Raw genomic sequence first — 19,261 nt, 5'->3', positions numbered from 1 at the left:
ATCATAACAGTATACACATCACCTTTTGTTGGTCATTTATTAGTTGTATGAATCTCTTGTCCACTTTCATGTAGAAATTGGACAGTACATCTTTAATCCAAATGTCCCCAATGATACCACGCTGGTGGGGGCATCTGTATCCGTTGGACTGATATCTAGGTTTGTAGTTAGTGGGCAGACATAAATTTACTAACAATACAATTTTGTTATGTGGCAAAGATAAAGGGTGGCCATAATCACTTTGCTTGTGATGCCCACGAAGACAACATTTTATTGGGGTAACATAGGCTGCATATATTGAGTTGTTTGTGGTCCATTCAAAGTATTATTACATGTTTGCCATCTAGTCAGTATATTTAATTTTCTGCATTTAACATGTCACATTATGATGGTAGCATTCCTTGATAGTAGAGTTCACCAAGCTTTTTTGTCAGTTTTTTTTATAGAAATAAAAGTTTGTCATTATTGGTCTTCTTGACACTTTTGTATGCTAGTTTGATAAGGGGGTGGCTTCCCCATTTGAAGTAGTATAATAATTATTTTGAACCATTACTTTTCTTTGTTCCATTTGTTTAAAACAAATCATGCGAAAGAGTTTCACACCATTATAGTAAAGCTAAACTACCATAACTTCAAGCTCTTTAGATTCATGAATGTCAATTAATCTCAGTAGTTTCTTGTCTTGATTATTTACATTATAACAAACTACAAATATTGTCCAGAAAATTATTTTTATTGTTCAACCAAGTTACCGAGTGTTGTAGTAAGGTCTACACCAAGTGAGAGTCTGGGTGAAAAAAGTTTGTGCAGCTAGAACACACATACTCAAGTGTTCAAAATATTCAGGTCAGTGTTTTTGTTGCAAACAACTTTGTCATGTAGATTGCTGAACATAAATAGGCATCAAAGGGTAAGCATATATCAATGACCAACAATTTTAGCGGACTCTTGGCTAAAATTTTGCCAGACTTGTAACAGACTCTCTTTGTTACACAAGGGTCTTCATAACTGATACTATTATAAATAAAGTGTGTCTAAGAAATCTTAAGTATGTCCTGGTAAATGGAAAGTCTTAATGGTCAACATCAAGACTAGGTTCCACACCAGGGGATAATAAATGGCAAAACTGCCCTCAAGAATAAAAAACAAGAGTTTAAACAAAAACATACTGCACCCATGCTAAATCTCAGAAACTTTAAACAGGGCCGTTTCCATTGTTGATGCTTACAAAACTAAGGGCTGTTCCAGTAAAACATACTTGTGACCCAGGGATTAGTCACATGCAATTTAGAATGTTGCTTCATTTTCGTTTGAACCACTTTTGTGATTAAAGTACTGTTACCATAAAACGTGCCTTCCCTGGGTACCATGTATGTTTAAATTAAACAGCCCTAAATGTACAGCTGTAATCAAGTAAAAATTTTAAAAATTTAACTGAATTGGTGATGATTTAAATATTTTCAATATATCATCAAAGCTATTACAACTGAATTTCATATCCCTGCTTCAAAGTTTTCTAAACATCTGCATTATTTTCTCAGTAGTATAGTTTGATTGTTGAAACAAACTACTTTTGCTCAAAATAAGGTAAATGTTTTCCACAAAGTACTTACAAATGATGCCAAAGGTAGTGCAATGATCTATAGTAGAACATCAAAGCTTCATATTTAATTCTAGAAAACCTATCTCCTCCAATGCTAACCAAGTCTGTTGTAACCATTTTTCACCTAGTGATCTATATAATTCTTGTCAAAAATTCATACAAGATACATCTGCTGGAAAAAATCAGTTAAAAACTGAATTTTATAGCCCAATCAGAAGCAAATTATGACTTGTATCCTGGTCCATGAGTAATAAAGTAAATAATTTTATCAAGTGTTTCGTATATAAATATATGAATAAAGGACTATGAGAAGAGTCATCAATTTTCAAATGTAACCTATTTTAAAATGATTTTATACAATAACTGTGCAGTATGATGGTAGTGAAGCAAAATAAAAAGTTTAGTATTATTTTTAAGTTTTAATAGTATTTAATTAGTATTTTAATCATCTGTCATGAAACCATTAAAAATGGTACTAAATTTGTGAACTTCCTAAACTCAATCTCCCTATTTCCACAAACCTTGCCCTATTCTGGCTTGCAAGAGATGTTTCACCCAAATATTTGAGTCCTACAAGGACCCTGAGGGACTAACATTTTTTTAATCTGAGCATACAAAACACACAGAACTGACCAGGACTTTGATTTGAATCGTCTCCTTTAACAACAAGGTCCATTATGACTGGATGACACAACTGTGAAGTTTATTACTGATATGTGATATTTTAATGATTCTGTTGCATTAGAAATCTCTTCTTGAACATATTTTACTGCCATAAATGATAACAAATCGGGCTGGACCACAAGTTCTCACAAGTAGAAGAAGAAAAAAAAGCACTGAACAGCAGTAACAAAATATGGTTTTATACAATTATATGTAAGCATTCATGATTCAGGGAAATTATGTATGAGAAAGAGAGGGATGGACAAAACTGATCACAGAATTTAAATTATAAAGGAATAAATTAATGATTATGGCAGATACTGGATGAGAATATATGCACCAAAATGAACACAAAAGACAATAAAAAGCTCAAACTGAAGAACACGGTGTCTTTATAAATACAGCAATAATTTATTGAGCATTTCATGTTTTTAATAATGTCTGGCACAAGTCCAGCTAACATCTTAATAAAATCAGATAAATATAACAATATTTCTAGTCACTGATGTACAGAGATAATTTAGACTGAACCAATTTCACATACTGTTCAGTATTTTGCAAATAAATATCTAATGATATGCATTTTCTTTATCCTCACCACAAACAGCAGTCTCAAATAATTACTTATCATTACATTAAACACCATAGTTATTTCTAATTATTGTATACTGAATAGATAATTTCATGTCACTAATTTATAAATGGGTGGACACTTGTCTTGCTTTAGACTATTTTACTTCTGAAGATAAAAGGGTTACTTTCACCTACTGAATTGGGGAGTGAATTCTAGACAGGAATAGAAAAGTGTAAGAATGAATTTCTACATTTTTGAGTCGAGCATTAATTTGAATAAAATTGTTTCTGTTTCTACGAGTATTACTGTTTCACAAACCAGTAGTCACTGTAATAGAAAATCAGCATGATAAAAAGAGATACCATATACAATTTTATGAAAATAAAACCACTTATTAAACTCTTATCTTACCTCCCAAGGTAGACCAACCATTTTCTTTATAAATCTTTTCACACTATACACTTCTAGTAAGACCAGTCACAATTCTTCCTGCTTTTAATTGTAATTCTATTTTAAGAGAGTCTTTTGCCAAATTTATATGTCAGTATTTTCAAAGCAGTCATCATTTTTGAGGTAGACTGAAATATGTTTTGCCTACCTGCCTAGACTTATAAAAGTTTTGCAAAGTTGTTAATGGTAGTCAACAAAAGAAAGAATTTTATTTTTGAGTTCAGGATAAATGGACTTTAGCTTATGCATGAATAACATCAGCTCAATCTGATTGGATTCAAGTCAACCATCCAATGGGTTGACCAATCACTGGTTGTTTGTAAATCTGTATTCAGTACATTAATTTTGTAAGAAACATTTAATAAATATACCACTGAGATAATGTCAGAAAAGGGTCTCATTGCTCTCAAAAGGTTATATACGCAATAAGAATGAACCTAAAACAGAGCCCAGTGGTACACAAACTGCAACTTACTGGCTACTTGATTTGGTACTATTTACAAAACTATTTCAAGTCTGGTAGATTGGTAGTGAGAAAAACCAATCAATAAGAGAGAAATCAATGCCACCGCACTTTAATTTATGTATTAGTCCTATATTCCAAATGCAATCTAATACATCTGAGGCATTACAAAAGACCACGTGTCATCCTTATTAATGCAGCACATATTATATGGTACATATCTATGAGCTACAATGATTGTTGGGAAGAAAACTGGATTGAAATCTGAATACAGATCATTTAAAGGAAGGTGGTTGAAGAGATGTTTCAAAATAATCCTTTAAAAAACTTTTCCACTACAATGTAAATTAAACAGGCCTGTAATTTGAAGGACCGCTAGCACATCCCTTTTTCTATATTGGAAATACTTTTACAGTTTTCAGTTAAATTGGAAACACGTTTTTGTAAAAGGCATGTTAAATAAAATGAAGAGTAGTTTAACTATGGATGAGACCCATCCTTTCAGCATATGATGACTTATTTATCCACACCACATGCTTCATGGGTGGGTAAGGTGTTGATTACACCAAAAACGTCTGGTTTAATTATCAGTAGCAAATTTGTTATTGGTTCTCAAGTGTATATCCAGTTGACTGAGACAGGTATCATCAACCTTTGCTAAAGCAACAAAAAATGAATGCTTTTCCAACATTGGAAAATGTTACATATAATGAAACCATTCATATTAAGGTTCCAGAGTGGCAGTATTGAGGTCAAAACGTTTACCAAGTGATGCAAGTTCTAATAGTCTTTTGAGTTTACACCAAGAGAATCAATATTCTCCAAATAATGAATACATGTTTCCTTTCCTTTTTTTTCTGGTTATTAACTTTATTAGATATTTTCTGTATTTTTCCCCCAACAAGTCAGATTTTTACTATTAGTATTTTACTTTACATGCAATTCTGCTTCCTGCTTGTTCTTTGTATTGTGCTGTCATGCTAACATTTGTACCTCGACTAAACTGTATGAAATGGTATAAAATCTTCAGCAAACTGAACATACAATAAAGAAAAACTTGGTAACATCACCACAAATCCCTAACTTAATTGCCTATGCATGCTATGAGATTATTAAATTTCTCAAAACCTGCTTTATTATAATGCCATATTTCTCTCATTAGACTATGGATTCATAATGCAACTGTATAATTAAATAGGAGGCCTTGTAATCACTTTCTTTTGCATCTGAAATATTTCCAGACTGGTGAACATCTATGGCTGGAGATATAATAATGGGATCTAACAGTTGCTAAGCTATCTGTTACTCCAATCAGCTAATTTGTTATAGTTTGCATGTCATTAAGCATCATCACCTCTCAGCACTGATTAAGTCCTCATTTAAATCACCTTTAATTAGAATATTATCAGAAACATTAAAGACCTGTTCAGTGATGAATACCAGAAATGTAATGATACAGAGGGATGATGGTAGATTAAAACTAATAAATATTTCATACCTTTTGCACATATTTTTATCCCTATCCCTTGAAGGTTACATGTCAACAGCTCATTACATAGTTTGAAAATCGAATTTTCTAAGGTCATGCCTAATAGGTTTATGATAAGATCTAACCTAAGAATATCTTCAGTAATATTGTGTGGATGAGTCTCTGTAAATGCAATAATGTGAAAATCATCAAAACATGTAGCAATGAAATCGTATTTATGGCAAACAGGTCTAAAATTTAAATGTACAAAGATAACATACCATCTATTGATAATGTAAGTGAAGTATTGCAAATGTTATAATCACACGAATCTGATATAGGTATTTGGCCTGGATTCAGTTCAATGCCAAAAACATCCATATTGTACAAATTAACATCTGAGAACAGTAGATTTTCAAAAGCAACACACCTTGAATGAATTTTTTTTCATATCTATTAATACTGCCATGTAGCAAAATTTTTAATAATTACAAGAAATGAACAGTACAAGGAGAAAATAATAAATAATATTGTAATTGTGTAAGTAACCTCTGTAATAAGGAAAGTGAAACATAGAGAATCCTTACAGTTCAAACTTTTCTTATTGGGTAAACTTAAAGCTCTAATGAGGAAAAATCGGCTGCTTATCCTATTTTAAATAAAAGAGTAAGCCATTATGTACAAGACAATTTAAATGAGAAATGGATTTTGCCTCATGAGAAAAAAAGGAGTACAGAATAAATCACAATTTTAAATGTTTTATATTACAATTTCATCGCTAATTAGAAACTTCTGGAAAAAAATAACTATGACAAAAAAGGAAGATTTTCTTTAATTCAAAGATATATGAAAAGTGTCAAGAAAATGAAGAAACTAAGATTAAATAATATCTTTAAAATAACTGATTCAATTTAAATGAATTGGAAAATGTTACTACAAATATCTAGGATCCATTTATGTTGCTACCGGTACTTGGTGTGGGTCTAGTTAGGACTGGTATGTCTTGTCAGTAAATTCACTTTGTACCTCTGCCGTTCTGAAGTCTCTTTGCAACAGATGTTTCCATCATAGGACCAAAATGAGTAAATTTTATTAGCTTTCAAAAGGATCAGTGTTTTGTTTTGATCATGACACTGCTTGGTCTAATCCTCCATGACAAAAACTTTGCTAAGGCTTCCTTCTGTGCCTTCCATCCAGCAATGAAAACGTTTTAAATTTAATTATGAACGGAGATTTTCCTCCAGGATTTTTCCACATAGGTGTGTCTTATTGATGTCCCCTGAGCTAATGTCAACTTTACAGTTCTTCTGGAAAATGTCACAAATAAGCTCAACGACGTTGATTTCTAAAGGAGAAAATCAATTTACACTGGAACATCTTCAATATGGATGTTGTGCCTTCTAGAATACAGTTCCAAATCATCACATTTCTACTCCATGTCCATATATTTCTATAGATCTGAATCTATTTCCCTGAGCAAGCTGCTGAATCACATTCTGTGATACTTGTTCTAAGCCCCGTCCACAAAATTGGTCAATGACTCTACCATAGATTTTTCTTTATCAATCAACTGATTTTCTAAATAGGCTCTACTCAGATCGATGCTGACAGGAATATATTCCTTTTCTGCCTACTTTAAGGTGACCTACCATCTTGTCACTGAGTACACATTTACTATTTGCCATGTACACCCACTAAAGATACATCAGAAAAAGTCCAAACCAGCATTTAAAGTATGAGATTCTAACCCAATCTCCAACTCAGATCACACAAAAACTCAAATCACATACATGAGCATCTAACCTTGGAATTCATGAGATGAATACTATAAATGTTGATGCACATGAAATTTGCTGTGACGGCTTGGTTTTTACTTGACTACTGCCATGATGGTAATTTCAAACAGCTCAATATAAAGATCTAGGAACTCTGTAAAGTTTTGTATGTAAATAGATGTTATTGCTTATGCTGCATAGCCAAATTAAGAAATTAAAGGTGAGTAATTATGGCCAAGGGATCCTATGTTTGACAGTACATGTACCTGGTTCTATGCAGATTATCTTTTCTTTTTCTTCATACAGTTCTAAAGCTCTTGAATGGAATTCAGAGACTGCTTAATTCCTAATTACTACTGAAGGAATTGCTACATTATATATCCTTCTGTGGTACATGTTAAGCCATTTAACAAGTTACTATCAATCTGTTCATTTTCCATGGTTTGTTTTTTCATTTTATACAAAATTACATTTTCATCATTACATAGATTCATTGTTTCCAAAGAAAGGTAACTGTGTATTGGGTCTTTAAATCTGTACCTTGTTGCAACCACAAAATCTGGTATCACATTAAAAATAAAACATGGAAAATAATGAATTTTATTGCTTCTTCAGACCCAACTATAGATAAAAACCAGCTTTAGCTCGGTAGTTACAAGTCACAGACTGGTTTTCCATCCATTGGGGAGACATTTACCATCAGTTGTGTCTTGCTATGAAAAGTGGTTGACCTTGCACACCAGACAGAGTGAGAAACATTGCTTCATGGGGAAGTCAAGTTATGGAAGGGACAAAGCACACAATTATTAACCTTTCTATGACAATTACTGTCATCAAAAAGATGACCATCAAATTTAAATTCCTTGTCACTGCTCACTAATGATATGGCACCTTTACTGACCAGGTTTTAAACCTGCTATGGGTTACTGTTAAGTTCTGCAACAGAAAGTAGACTACTGTGGCCTAGTCTACTTTCATACTTTAAATCTCTACTTTATTACATCGAATATGTTCATTTTAAATATCATTCATCAAGTAGAACAGGTAAGAATATACAAAGATATGCAATGAATAAAACAACTCCATTCTGAACTGCAGTAATATTATAAATTAAAACCCAAGCAAGGCAAAATTCATTACAACAACTGTAAAGCAAACAGTAAGTTTTTTAAAAATTATGCTCACTTGTTCCACAATAATTATTAGCAAACAAAATGTATTTAGTACCCGAAGAGTGAAATATAAACAAACTGTAATGGCTAAATATATGCTGCCTGTTATATAGTCATCTTGCTTGTATCTAACATGGCTGTACAGCCAATAAATAGTATGTCAACATGAATTTTTATGCCCAAGTTACAAGCAGGTAATAGATGACATTATACTTAATCATGTGCAAGTTTTGACACAGTACAGGAAAAGCTTCATGTGGACAAAAATGTTATATAATAAGAATATGTGGAAAATATTAGAAAAGCCTAAATGTGGGAGATGAATCTTCATCTTTGTCATTACTGTCCCCAAAATTAAAAGAGAAACCTGATAAGTTGGGGGTATCTTGGGCTTTACTTCCACTCCCAAAAAGGGATAAAATGGAACTTCCCTGTCTAGGGAGATCATTATCTTGATCACTGGATCCAAATGTAAAAGAAAATCCACCATTTTTATTATGAGTAGCTGGGTCTGCATCACCTCCACCACCAAAGAGTGACTGAAGGGAACTATTACCTCTAGAATTACTTCCATCTCTATTATCATCACCTCCAAACTTGAAGGTTATGTGCTGATTGGCCTCTGTAAAAACAATTAAGGAATATAATAATAATAATAATAATAATAATAATAATAATAATAATTAATAATAATGATAATGCAATCTTAGACCATGGACATTTTGATCTCAACAAAATGAAAGAATTACTGGTCAAATGTTATCAAAAGACTATTTAATAATAATAATAATAATAATAATAATAATAATAATAATAACAAAATGTTGTTAAGTTTCTAAAGTTAAATCTCTCTAAATCTAACAATGCAACTGTTGAATAATAATAATAATAATAATAATAAAATTTTGTTAGCTTCTAAAGTTACATCTCTCTAAATCTAACAATGTATACACAATAAAACTCATGATCCAAGTAAAATGTCACTGAAAGTCATAAATAATTTTTGTCTGTCCAAAATTTATTTGCATTTGTAGCTTAAGTTTCCAATAAAATGCACGTGTATTTTGTTTACATTACACTATTGATGCCACGAGAAAACATTTTCAAATACGTTTTTCCTGTACTGATGGAGCAAAAGATCATATTTTGATGGTATGACATACAAAGAAAATCCGAATAAATTGAATCTATCATATAAGTTTTACCAGGACTGGTGGATGAAGATACCCTAGCTCCACTAAAAACATTCATAGGCATGGTAGAGGTATTCTTAATTGGTGAGACATTCTTAGGTAGATCACTAGAGGCTTTTGAGGAACCAGGGCTCCCCAGAAGATCAAATGGAACACCAGTGGATAGCAACTGAAATACATAAAATAGATACGGTGACTACTAAACCTTTGACCCAGCTTATGAAAATATCAGATTCATCAATTAAATTGGGATAGTGTTTCATTTCTTAATAAAATGTGAGTATGTCCCAATTTGTCACCTAAATTGACCAGTTAAATGATATAGGCCTTCAAGCCCATCTTCTCTCATTCTGTTTTAATTTGTGTAATCTAACATGGCTTAATTTACTGCACTGATGAAATAATGTAAATCATAATATGGTGAGTACAGTCCAAGCAGCATGTTGGAGACACACAAAAAAAAACAATTGCTAGTAACTAATAATTAATATTTTATGGTAATTACAACTTTTTACCAAGTCTTTGTAACTACCATTTGGATTGTTTAAACTGCAGCATGTAAAACTGTAAAATAGATGTCATTAGTTAATAATGATAGAAAGAAACTACCTTCACTATATTTGGCCAGATAGCTATATAATGGACTATGTATATGTTGTCAACAAGACAGCAAAGAAACATGATCACAAAATTAAATTTAAAAGGGTAGTTATTATAAAAGAATATGCAAAATAAATAAATATTAACAGTTAATGAATTCATCGAACATCACGTACCATTGATTTCAAGTTGCAAGGCCTACAAACTGGTGTAATAATATATACATGTAAACCTGAGCGGTTTCTAGATTCCCATGATGATGTATTGACTTGCATTCACCACTGTGAATTTCATTATTATTTGTAATTACAACAGGCTTCCAAACACCCCTTTGTGAAAAAGTGGGAACAAAGAAGGGTTACTTTATTTTTAAAAGTTTGGTAATATTGGCAATATCGGACAGAACATTATGGCAGAATCACATGATTAACTTTTTGTGGTGAAACAAACCATATCTTTACTCACATCCATACTCACATATCTGCTCTTCCAATCCAGAGAACTATTTTTTCCCCAGGCTGCCATGGTAAATTCCCAACATAAGAGAACCATATGTTCCATGCAAGGCAAAGAACCACCCTATCATGGTTAGCACATATTATGTATTAAAATAGATTTTAAAAATGTATCCATATTTTTAAAAATAACAGAAAGTATGGCATGTTTGAAGAAAAGTAGGCAAAGCAAAGAGCCAAATTACTAAAAGTAAGAAAAAGTAGGACCACATGAAAACCTATTATATGAACTGAACTGCACATTTCATAAGATTAATTAAGTCATGAAGCTCCAGAATTGATTACACACAAAACATGAACAGCCCCCTTCAGAATGATAATTTATTTATTATGTAATCAATTTTCAAGCTTTGTGACTTCATGAATCCTGCAAAGTATGACGTTCAATTCTTATCATATGTCTCAAGAAAGCAAAAATCATGAATCTTATAGACAGAATGTCAGATGCTTTATGTTGCTGTTTGTGTGCAACTGAGCTTTTGTTAGGTTTTTAATGTCATGGCAACATTTGAAAGTAAATGATGCAAAGATACTTTGTACTTTGTAGTGAATTCAAACTTTATGACATTATGCATTTTTACTGGGTAAAAGTGCAACAACACAAAGTTGCTGCTATGATATGAAACAGTCAAATATACATAAATACAGTTAAATTAATGATATTTGACACAAGATCTTTATTAATATTGTATCTGAAGACTGGTTGCTATAACAGAATACCAAATTCTTGTCACAAGTTAAATTATGCAAGCAACAAGTGAATCAAATCTTATATTTGTACTGGAAATATACATATTCCACCACAATTCACCATACTGTGCTACCTAAAAGTTAGCTCTGGATCAGGCAAAACAAAAATTCTATACCTCTCTTGATGCACCCTACATACAGTGGTGTCATTAAGTTGCAGGTATTCAAAGACAATGGAAGATGGATTGGGGTCAAAGCATATTAAAAATCAATCAACAGTTTCCATTAAAATCACTGATCAGGATTTAGATAAAAACTTGCAGTAAAAAATCCTCTGCCCCCAGTGTCTAATGAAATCTCTTTTAAAATAAGGTATTATATACCGATTCCATGGTTTCAAAGCCTCCAGATTCTTGCTCTGTGTTCTCATCCTACAATTAGAAAATACTAGTGATACAGGTTTATTAACACACAATTAAGTTTTTTCAAAAAGAAAAAACAATGAATCCAGTCAGCATAGAAAAAGACAACTGCATCTGCATGATGAATTCCAGAGTACTTGTTTTAAACAAATGAATATAAAATGCTGATTGAACAAGATTTTGAACATGATCTCTTAATTGATCTCACCCCCATCAAAATATGGCAATGTAAAGTTCCCCCATTAAATCAGCAATTGATGTGCCAACAAGGATAAAAATTAAACCTTTTCTTTAAAAATCAACTTTCAAGCAGCCATGAGGCATCATTCTACTGAGTGAGGAATGTTCCTAACCTTACAAGATAGTTAATTATTGGTATGTAACTATTTAATAATAATAATAATAATAATAATAATAATAATAATAAGGCCTTTAAAGAGGATAAATCATTTAATTTACATGAACTAATAATCTTCCTTGGTGCCCTCTGTTTTGTTTTGTTTTTGTTTTTTAGTTTAATGGCACTTTTAACACATAACTGGCTATATCATGCTGTAGAAATAGAAGCTAAGTACTTTTTGCAAGTAAATACCAAGGGTAGGCTGATGACCCTGGCTGGCATGGACAATTATGGATTTGTTGTTGTTGTTGTTGTTGTTGTTGTGGGGTTTAATGCCATTTTTTAGCACACGATAGGCTATACATGGTGGCCAGTATTAATAGTGAAGGAAGAACCCGGGAAAACCCCCGGAAAGAACCACTGACCCACAAGAAGCTACTGGCATGCTTTCTCACATACCCACATTGGCTGAATCCGAGACTTGAACCCACGCAGAGAGAGGTGAGATGGCACTGATCCGTAATGGAGAGCGCTTTAGACCACTCGGTTACTTGGGGCCCCAACAAGTATGGAAACCACAAAGCTTGGATTACAAGTCAGATACTCTACCAACTAAGCTAACATGGCTCCCCCTTAGACTATGTTGAAATATTTACATGCATAAGTTGGGTAAAACTATCTGCAAATTGTATACAAGGTATGCGAGTCTATGAAAAAATTAATTACAAAATAAACAAGATGTGGAGGAATATCTTGTTGATATGCAAGTCATCTGTTTTTATCATGTAACCATTCTACTAATCTTTTATGAAATGTTTACAGAAGTGACTTCTTTGACAAATTTAGGAAAACTATTCTAGATGAACATGCCTAAATATGCAAGCTTTTTATTTCAGGTTTTGAAATAAATTTTTATGATATTTTGTAATAATATTGCATGGCAGAATTAAATTTGGATTTATTTCTTGCGAATAAATTTTTTTTATTGACATATAGAGGACCTTCATGATTATAAATCTCAAATGAAAATTTGGACTTTCTTAAGAATATGGGTTTTTTAACTCGTAAACCCCTGGCGTCGCGTTTACGTGGCAGGAGATAGTAGCCTACTGCCAAACTCTGTAGCGTCAAGGTCATGTAAGATATACTAAAGTGGGTGGTAATATAGAAGGGTAGATAGATGTAACTCTACAATTATACCAAATAATCTAGAAGTTCTAGTTGCACAACAAAATACAGAGGGAAAAACCTCATTTTTTGGACCCGATTTTTTTCCACCCAAAATATGCCTATGGTCAGAAGCAAATTTTATGTCCAGATTTTAGACTTTTTGGTCTCAGATTTAAGGCAGACTGGTCTGAACTGCACAAAGACAGATGAACCTTTGCAAAAAGTAGGATAAGATGGGCAAATGGAATAAAGAGTGGTCTCCATACGAAAATGATGGGTCCGTTAAGCAAAAAAAAATAAAATAAAATTCCAACTTTTACCCTTCTGTTCATGCACAAGCAAAAGAGCCAATGAAAAACAATCTTTCTAACACAACTAGGAATTAGGTTAATGGAAAATCACTTAGAAGTCAACATACATGTATTAGGATGTATTCAGAAAAAGCCCACAAAATGTATTTCCTACTCGCATTTCAGGCATAAACGACAAAAACCTCCAGGGGTTAATGAGTTAATTGATAGTAGTCCTTGCTGGTCATCTGTCTGACTAGAGTCTATATAATGCTCACCCAATATAATCTTGTATGTCCCTTTCTGGATTTAGACTAGCTTGATTATGAGACATCAGCAGCAGTTTTGCCAGATAAAATTGCAATAATCAATTTAAGGCTTAACATTGCTTTTGTGAAACTGAATTTAACTCTACATGAAATGGGAGGAAGCATTTCTGACAGCAGCCTAAAAGTGGAGATGTTTTTTTTTTTATAACATGTCTGCCATTTTCATTCTGTTTTAGATTGTTATCAACATATATTCTTATGACTTTGTCATGTGCAAATCAACTTGCAATGAAATATTTTTTTATAATAAGAAATTGAGATTTGCTTCAAACAACATTGGTTTTAGTTGACAGTAATGACCAGGATTGTTTCTGTTTTATTCTAATAACAATAATAATAATAATGACTTTGTTAAACAAGAAGTTCATTTGACCAATCTATCCTGACGCCTTCTACAATTACATTTGTGTGTTTGTATATATATATATATATATATATATATATATATATATATATATATATATATATATATATATATATATATTTGGTCTACTGCTACAATAAAATATGCACAAAGTTTTATGGATTTCTATGTACAGGATTCGCACAAAGAGTAGCAGCAAACATGTGCAAAACATTGTAGGTGAGTACATGATATAGCAATGTTTTAAAGTGTAGTAGTAGTAGGGAATTAATCAAAATCATACAAATGATTGTTTCTTTAGATGTTGACTAAGAAACTTTCTGAAAGCTTTACATGAACCAGCTGTCTTTATATAAGGTGGTATGGAATTCCATAGTTTATATTTAGAGTAATTTCTTGCCATTTACACCAATTTTACAAAACATCAAAACATAGTGTAAACTGTTTTGTATCTGAGCCAGGAAGAATCAAGGTGGGTGAAGTCATCAACACAGAGATCTGGTCATAACCCAATTTTACATTTAAAAGGGTGGATCATTGATAAAGTTCGGAACTTAAAGGGGGCCTAGTATTCAACCCTGTGATTTAGTCATTGGAAAGCACTCAATTCATGAATACGTTTTGGTATGATGGGATGAAAATCACTTTATGGTTTTTGTCCATAGTGATAAATTTTAAGTTGATCAAAAAAATATTTTGAATTCCACTAGGTTAAAAGTTTTCACAAAATAATTTTAATATTCTGCATCTAAAACAAATAGTCATTTTGCGTTTGTTTCTAAAACTTCACGCAAAACTGACTCATCCAAAACATTCCAAACCTATTTTGAAAGAACCCTATAAATGTATGAGAAATCATATGTGCAAATATCATTACACCATAGTGGTCATACATGTATATTAAAACCATAGTGATCACTGGTGTTACCTGGTGCATAACCTTAACTTTACAACTTAATGTTTAAAGAGTCAACAGGTCAGAAACATTAAGGGGATGCGACAGATTGTGAAGTGATCTTATATCTAAAAATAAAACAGGTGGAAGCATCTTGATTCTTAATAACAAACTGTTAGAGATTATTCCAGGGATTTTATACAGTCTGAAAGAAAGTCATGTTGTTGTACAAAAACAAAGGCAGTTATAATGTCATGATCATGCTACAAATGGAAACTGAAGTAAACTGATAAGCATGTAGGTGTTTTCAAAGTGTCAATTAATCCACAAAGCATCTGAACTATGGGTATCTATGGTAAGCTAATTTAGCACTAATACCTAATTTTAATAATACTCAAAAACTATTTTTGCATATACAAAGTTCTTTTTCACATATGTATGATATTTTTTTACAAATGTGCAATGGATTTTCATACCTGTTCAAAAGATTTTAAATTCTTTGCATACGAAATTCTGTTCAAAACAACCTAAATTATTTATTTCACACATGTGAAAAACTATTTTATATATGTGACATATTTTTCATTATGTGAAATAAGTCATAATTATTTCAGATTATGTGAAAGGAATATTGCATATACTGAAAATGTATTTCACCTATCTGAAATATTATTTCACACATACAAAAAAGATTTTTACATGTGCAACATTAAAATTTCTTTTCGTTTATATATATATATATATATATATATATTCATATGTAAAACAAAGTAAAATTATTTAACATACTGAAAACAAAGGAATTTTACATATTTGAAAAATATTTTACATATTGTTTCCCAACAGATTGTTCAAATGAGCTTCTTGTTTATCAAAGTCTGACATATCATTTTGATTTAAGAAGCAGATTATCCAATACTGTCTGATTGTTATAAAAAAATTAATTACAGAGAGAATAATACATGGATAAACAGATTTATGTAAAATTATCTCGTTCTCTCTTTGGCTAGCCATTTGTTTTGTTGGACAATATGTATCAACATGTACATGTAAAGGAAATAGTTGTGTTATCCCCATGCCAACTGCCCATAATGCTTCATTTCCAACGATTTAGGAAATACAAAGAATTCAAGACAGAACTCAGTATAAGCTTCACTACTATTGCCTTGTGATGTTATTCTGTTTATCCTAAACAACATGGCAGTGTGTTCAAGTGATAGGGGGTAAATGGCAACTTGGCTTATTAAAAAATGAATATGGTCAGTTCTTGAAGTTATTGCTTGTTCTAGTGGCAGTTAATTAAATAGTTTTACCTATTTGTAATTACTATGATTTAAATCAAGATACTACCAGCATTTGAAATGAAATATACAAAAAGCTGACTTTAAAATTCTACAACAAATAAAATATGATTATTCTAACTGTATGATGTTCACAACTTTGTATGGCAATGGATGGCAGTATGTTCAGTTTAACTTTTATTTAGGATTTATTTGTCAGCTAATAGTGCAGAATGCAGCTTTGAATCTGGAATCATTCCATGTCACCAAATATGGTCTTTGATGCAATCATGCCCAACTATGCTTTGTAAATTCAGAATTTCCTTTATTGCCATCAAATGTGCTGCCCCTAAACCTGCTAAGAAACAGTGCAAGTATGGTGCATAAAATACCATATATACTCAGTTATAAATTGAACTGCTAACTGCACAGATCCAGATTTCTGCCACATACTGCGCCAGTACATCTATGTCTATGCAGTTTGTTAGGAGTAATTATTAGAACAAAGAAAACAGACCATGATCTGCTGGCACATTATGACATGGCTGATCTGAGTCTATATTGTTTTCAGTTGGATTCAACTTAACAATTAACTAAATAAAATATGATATTTGAGCCTCTATCAGTCCACTCTTTATATTTTTTCCTAATTTTCAAAAAATAAAGTAAATATGGAGGTAGGGGGTAACCTAATGAATAGTTAAGGACAAATTTACATTTTAATTTTCATAAGTAAAGTGGCATGACTCTTTTTTTTTACTTATTCATAAAAAGCGTTAAATTTTGTTATTCTGCAAGACACTATATTTGTAAACTGAAAGAAATTATCCATTCAACTGTGGAAAGGTTCCAAATATATGTACTGCAAAATAATCCTTTTTTCATCAAAATTTTTTATTTTAAATAATCATACACTAACTTTATTAAAATTCACAAATTTTAGTTACTGATGTATCCATATTACTGTTATTCAAAGAGCTTAGTACACTAATTTTTAAACTGAATTTTCCTGATAAGAATTTTTGCAAGATAGTTAAATTTAAACATATCCATGTCATTATTTTCCATTAATAGTTATTAAAATCAATGAAAGCAGATAAAATTACAAACATTACCATGTCACATATGCTTTGCATGTTACAGAAATCAAGGAAACTACTGCAAGATTACTGAGTACTTAATCCTTAGAAGCCTTTAAAACTTTTAATATGCCCTTCTTAAAAGTTGGATTTATATATGTTATGGCATTGTCCAGCTGTACATTTGTTAACAGTTGCTTGTTTTTCAGCCCATAATGAAATGAGAGAGAGAGAGAGAGAGAACTTTGTGTTATTTACCATCTCCATGCCCCCAGCCACAAAGTCAAGAACACACACATGGAATAAGTAATCCTGTGACTGGTATCCTTGTCCAGAGTTAAAAAATGAAGATATTTTAATAGAATTTTGCCAATTTTATAACACATATACACAGTGCAACATCCCCTGCCTTGAGCTGAAGGTCAAAGCAAGGAAATAGTTAACTTTTATTCTTATTTTTGTCTGGTGTGTAACATTTACACTACTAAAGATGTTTTATTGAAATTTTAACCAGTTATGTATCATGACCAAGCAGTGTGTCATGTGAGTGACCTATCCATGCATGGGTATAACTTTTTTAACCAATAAAGATATCTTGAATGAACTTCAGCCTTTTATACATTATGCCTTCATAGTGTATCATGTATTCATTCTTACCCTTGGCCCCAAGATCAGGGTCACAACAAGGAACAATCTATGTCAGAAGCCTGTTTCCTTATCCGTACTGTTACTTTTTATACCCTACAGATAATTCTAATGAAACTTTATCCAAGTCCACACCTTATCAAACAATGGTCAAATCCCTAGCTCAAAAATGTCATAAAACAGAAGTATCTTGTGTCATACTCTTGTTTATGCATAAAATGACTATAAATAACCATAAAAAGATGAAGAATCAATTTCTACCATGACTCTTATTTGGGATGTGTGGAGTTACTAGATGATGCTAAGCTAGCTACAACAAAAACTGAAATAGAGACAATCTTATCAGTAAAATAAACTTGAATGAAGGTATGAAATATTTTTGGCACATTTCTGGCACTTAAATTAATGTGTGATTTCATTCTGGCACAGTTGAGGCATTTCATTGGTTGACTTCTCTCACCAAGTTTTGGTTGTAGTACACTTTTGGTACATGATGTTAAACAAAAGGGGACAAGTATTTTTTGGCACAGCTGTGGCAAACACTTTATTTTCTGGTAACAAGAGTTTATGTGTCAAAAGTAGACTATAGGAAATTTCTGTCACATAGTTCCAGGAAACTAATCTGTGTGCCACAACTTTGCTGAAGCCTTATGGCAAATATTTCATTTCTGTTGGGATGCTTGATACAGAATTTCATCAAAAACTGTCTAATACAGGTACCTCACCTTGGACTAGAATTACACATGTAATCTGAATCCCAGATATTACCCTGTGAGAATCCTAAAAAGTCTGACAAATCTAATGACACCTTTGATGTGCATGAATTCAGTGTTTTCTATGTGGCCACTTCTGTGTTTATTTTGTTTTACTTCTGCATTCAGGTATCTTATGTCACTTGTTTAGGCTCGAATAAACAGTAACACAAGAAAAAGTGAAAACAACAAGCTTTGAAAAATATACAATAATTTATTTCCCTGGAAAAATTCAGTAAAAATTTAAAAAATATGAACTTACGGTTTTATAGAATCAAATCTAAAAATGATCCAAAAATAATCCTAGAATAACATTTTAATAGTCCTAATACCAAAATGTTCTACTGATTTCATGTTCGAATCCCAATGAAGAACCCATAATGGAAGATGATGACGTATGCTACAATCTGTAGTGTTAAAGTCTACAGTTCCTTGTAGAAATAAGAGTTATCACTCCGGTCTCTGATAGCTATAATAATAATAATAATGACCTTATTTAAAAAGGGTAACACAGTTAGCTAAGAACTAA

At 31.9% G+C, this 19,261-nt stretch overlaps 1 protein-coding gene across 4 annotated transcripts in view; it reads right to left on the bottom strand.

Annotated features, from left to right (window-relative positions):
• Positions 1-525: 525 nt before the first annotated feature.
• Positions 526-19,261, bottom strand: part of LOC149781850 (uncharacterized) — a 41,872-nt gene continuing 23,136 nt past the window's right edge. For all 4 annotated transcript variants that reach the window (XM_089936044.1, XM_089936042.1, XM_089936045.1 and 1 more), the window contains exons 7-9: positions 11,550-11,597; positions 9,374-9,530; positions 526-8,790 (exon numbers count right to left, since the gene is read on the bottom strand). In XM_089936044.1, coding sequence (XP_089792170.1) covers positions 8,465-8,790; positions 9,374-9,530; positions 11,550-11,597 — 531 coding nt within the window. In that variant the 3' untranslated portion in view covers positions 526-8,464. The remainder of the gene's footprint in view (positions 8,791-9,373; positions 9,531-11,549; positions 11,598-19,261) is intronic.

Source organism: Sinohyriopsis cumingii, chromosome 15 (genome assembly GCF_028554795.1).
Source record: "Sinohyriopsis cumingii isolate HCF-2022 chromosome 15, ASM2855479v2, whole genome shotgun sequence".
Lineage (NCBI taxonomy): Eukaryota > Metazoa > Mollusca > Bivalvia > Unionida > Unionidae > Sinohyriopsis > Sinohyriopsis cumingii.
This window is presented reverse-complemented; position numbering and strand designations above follow the sequence as displayed.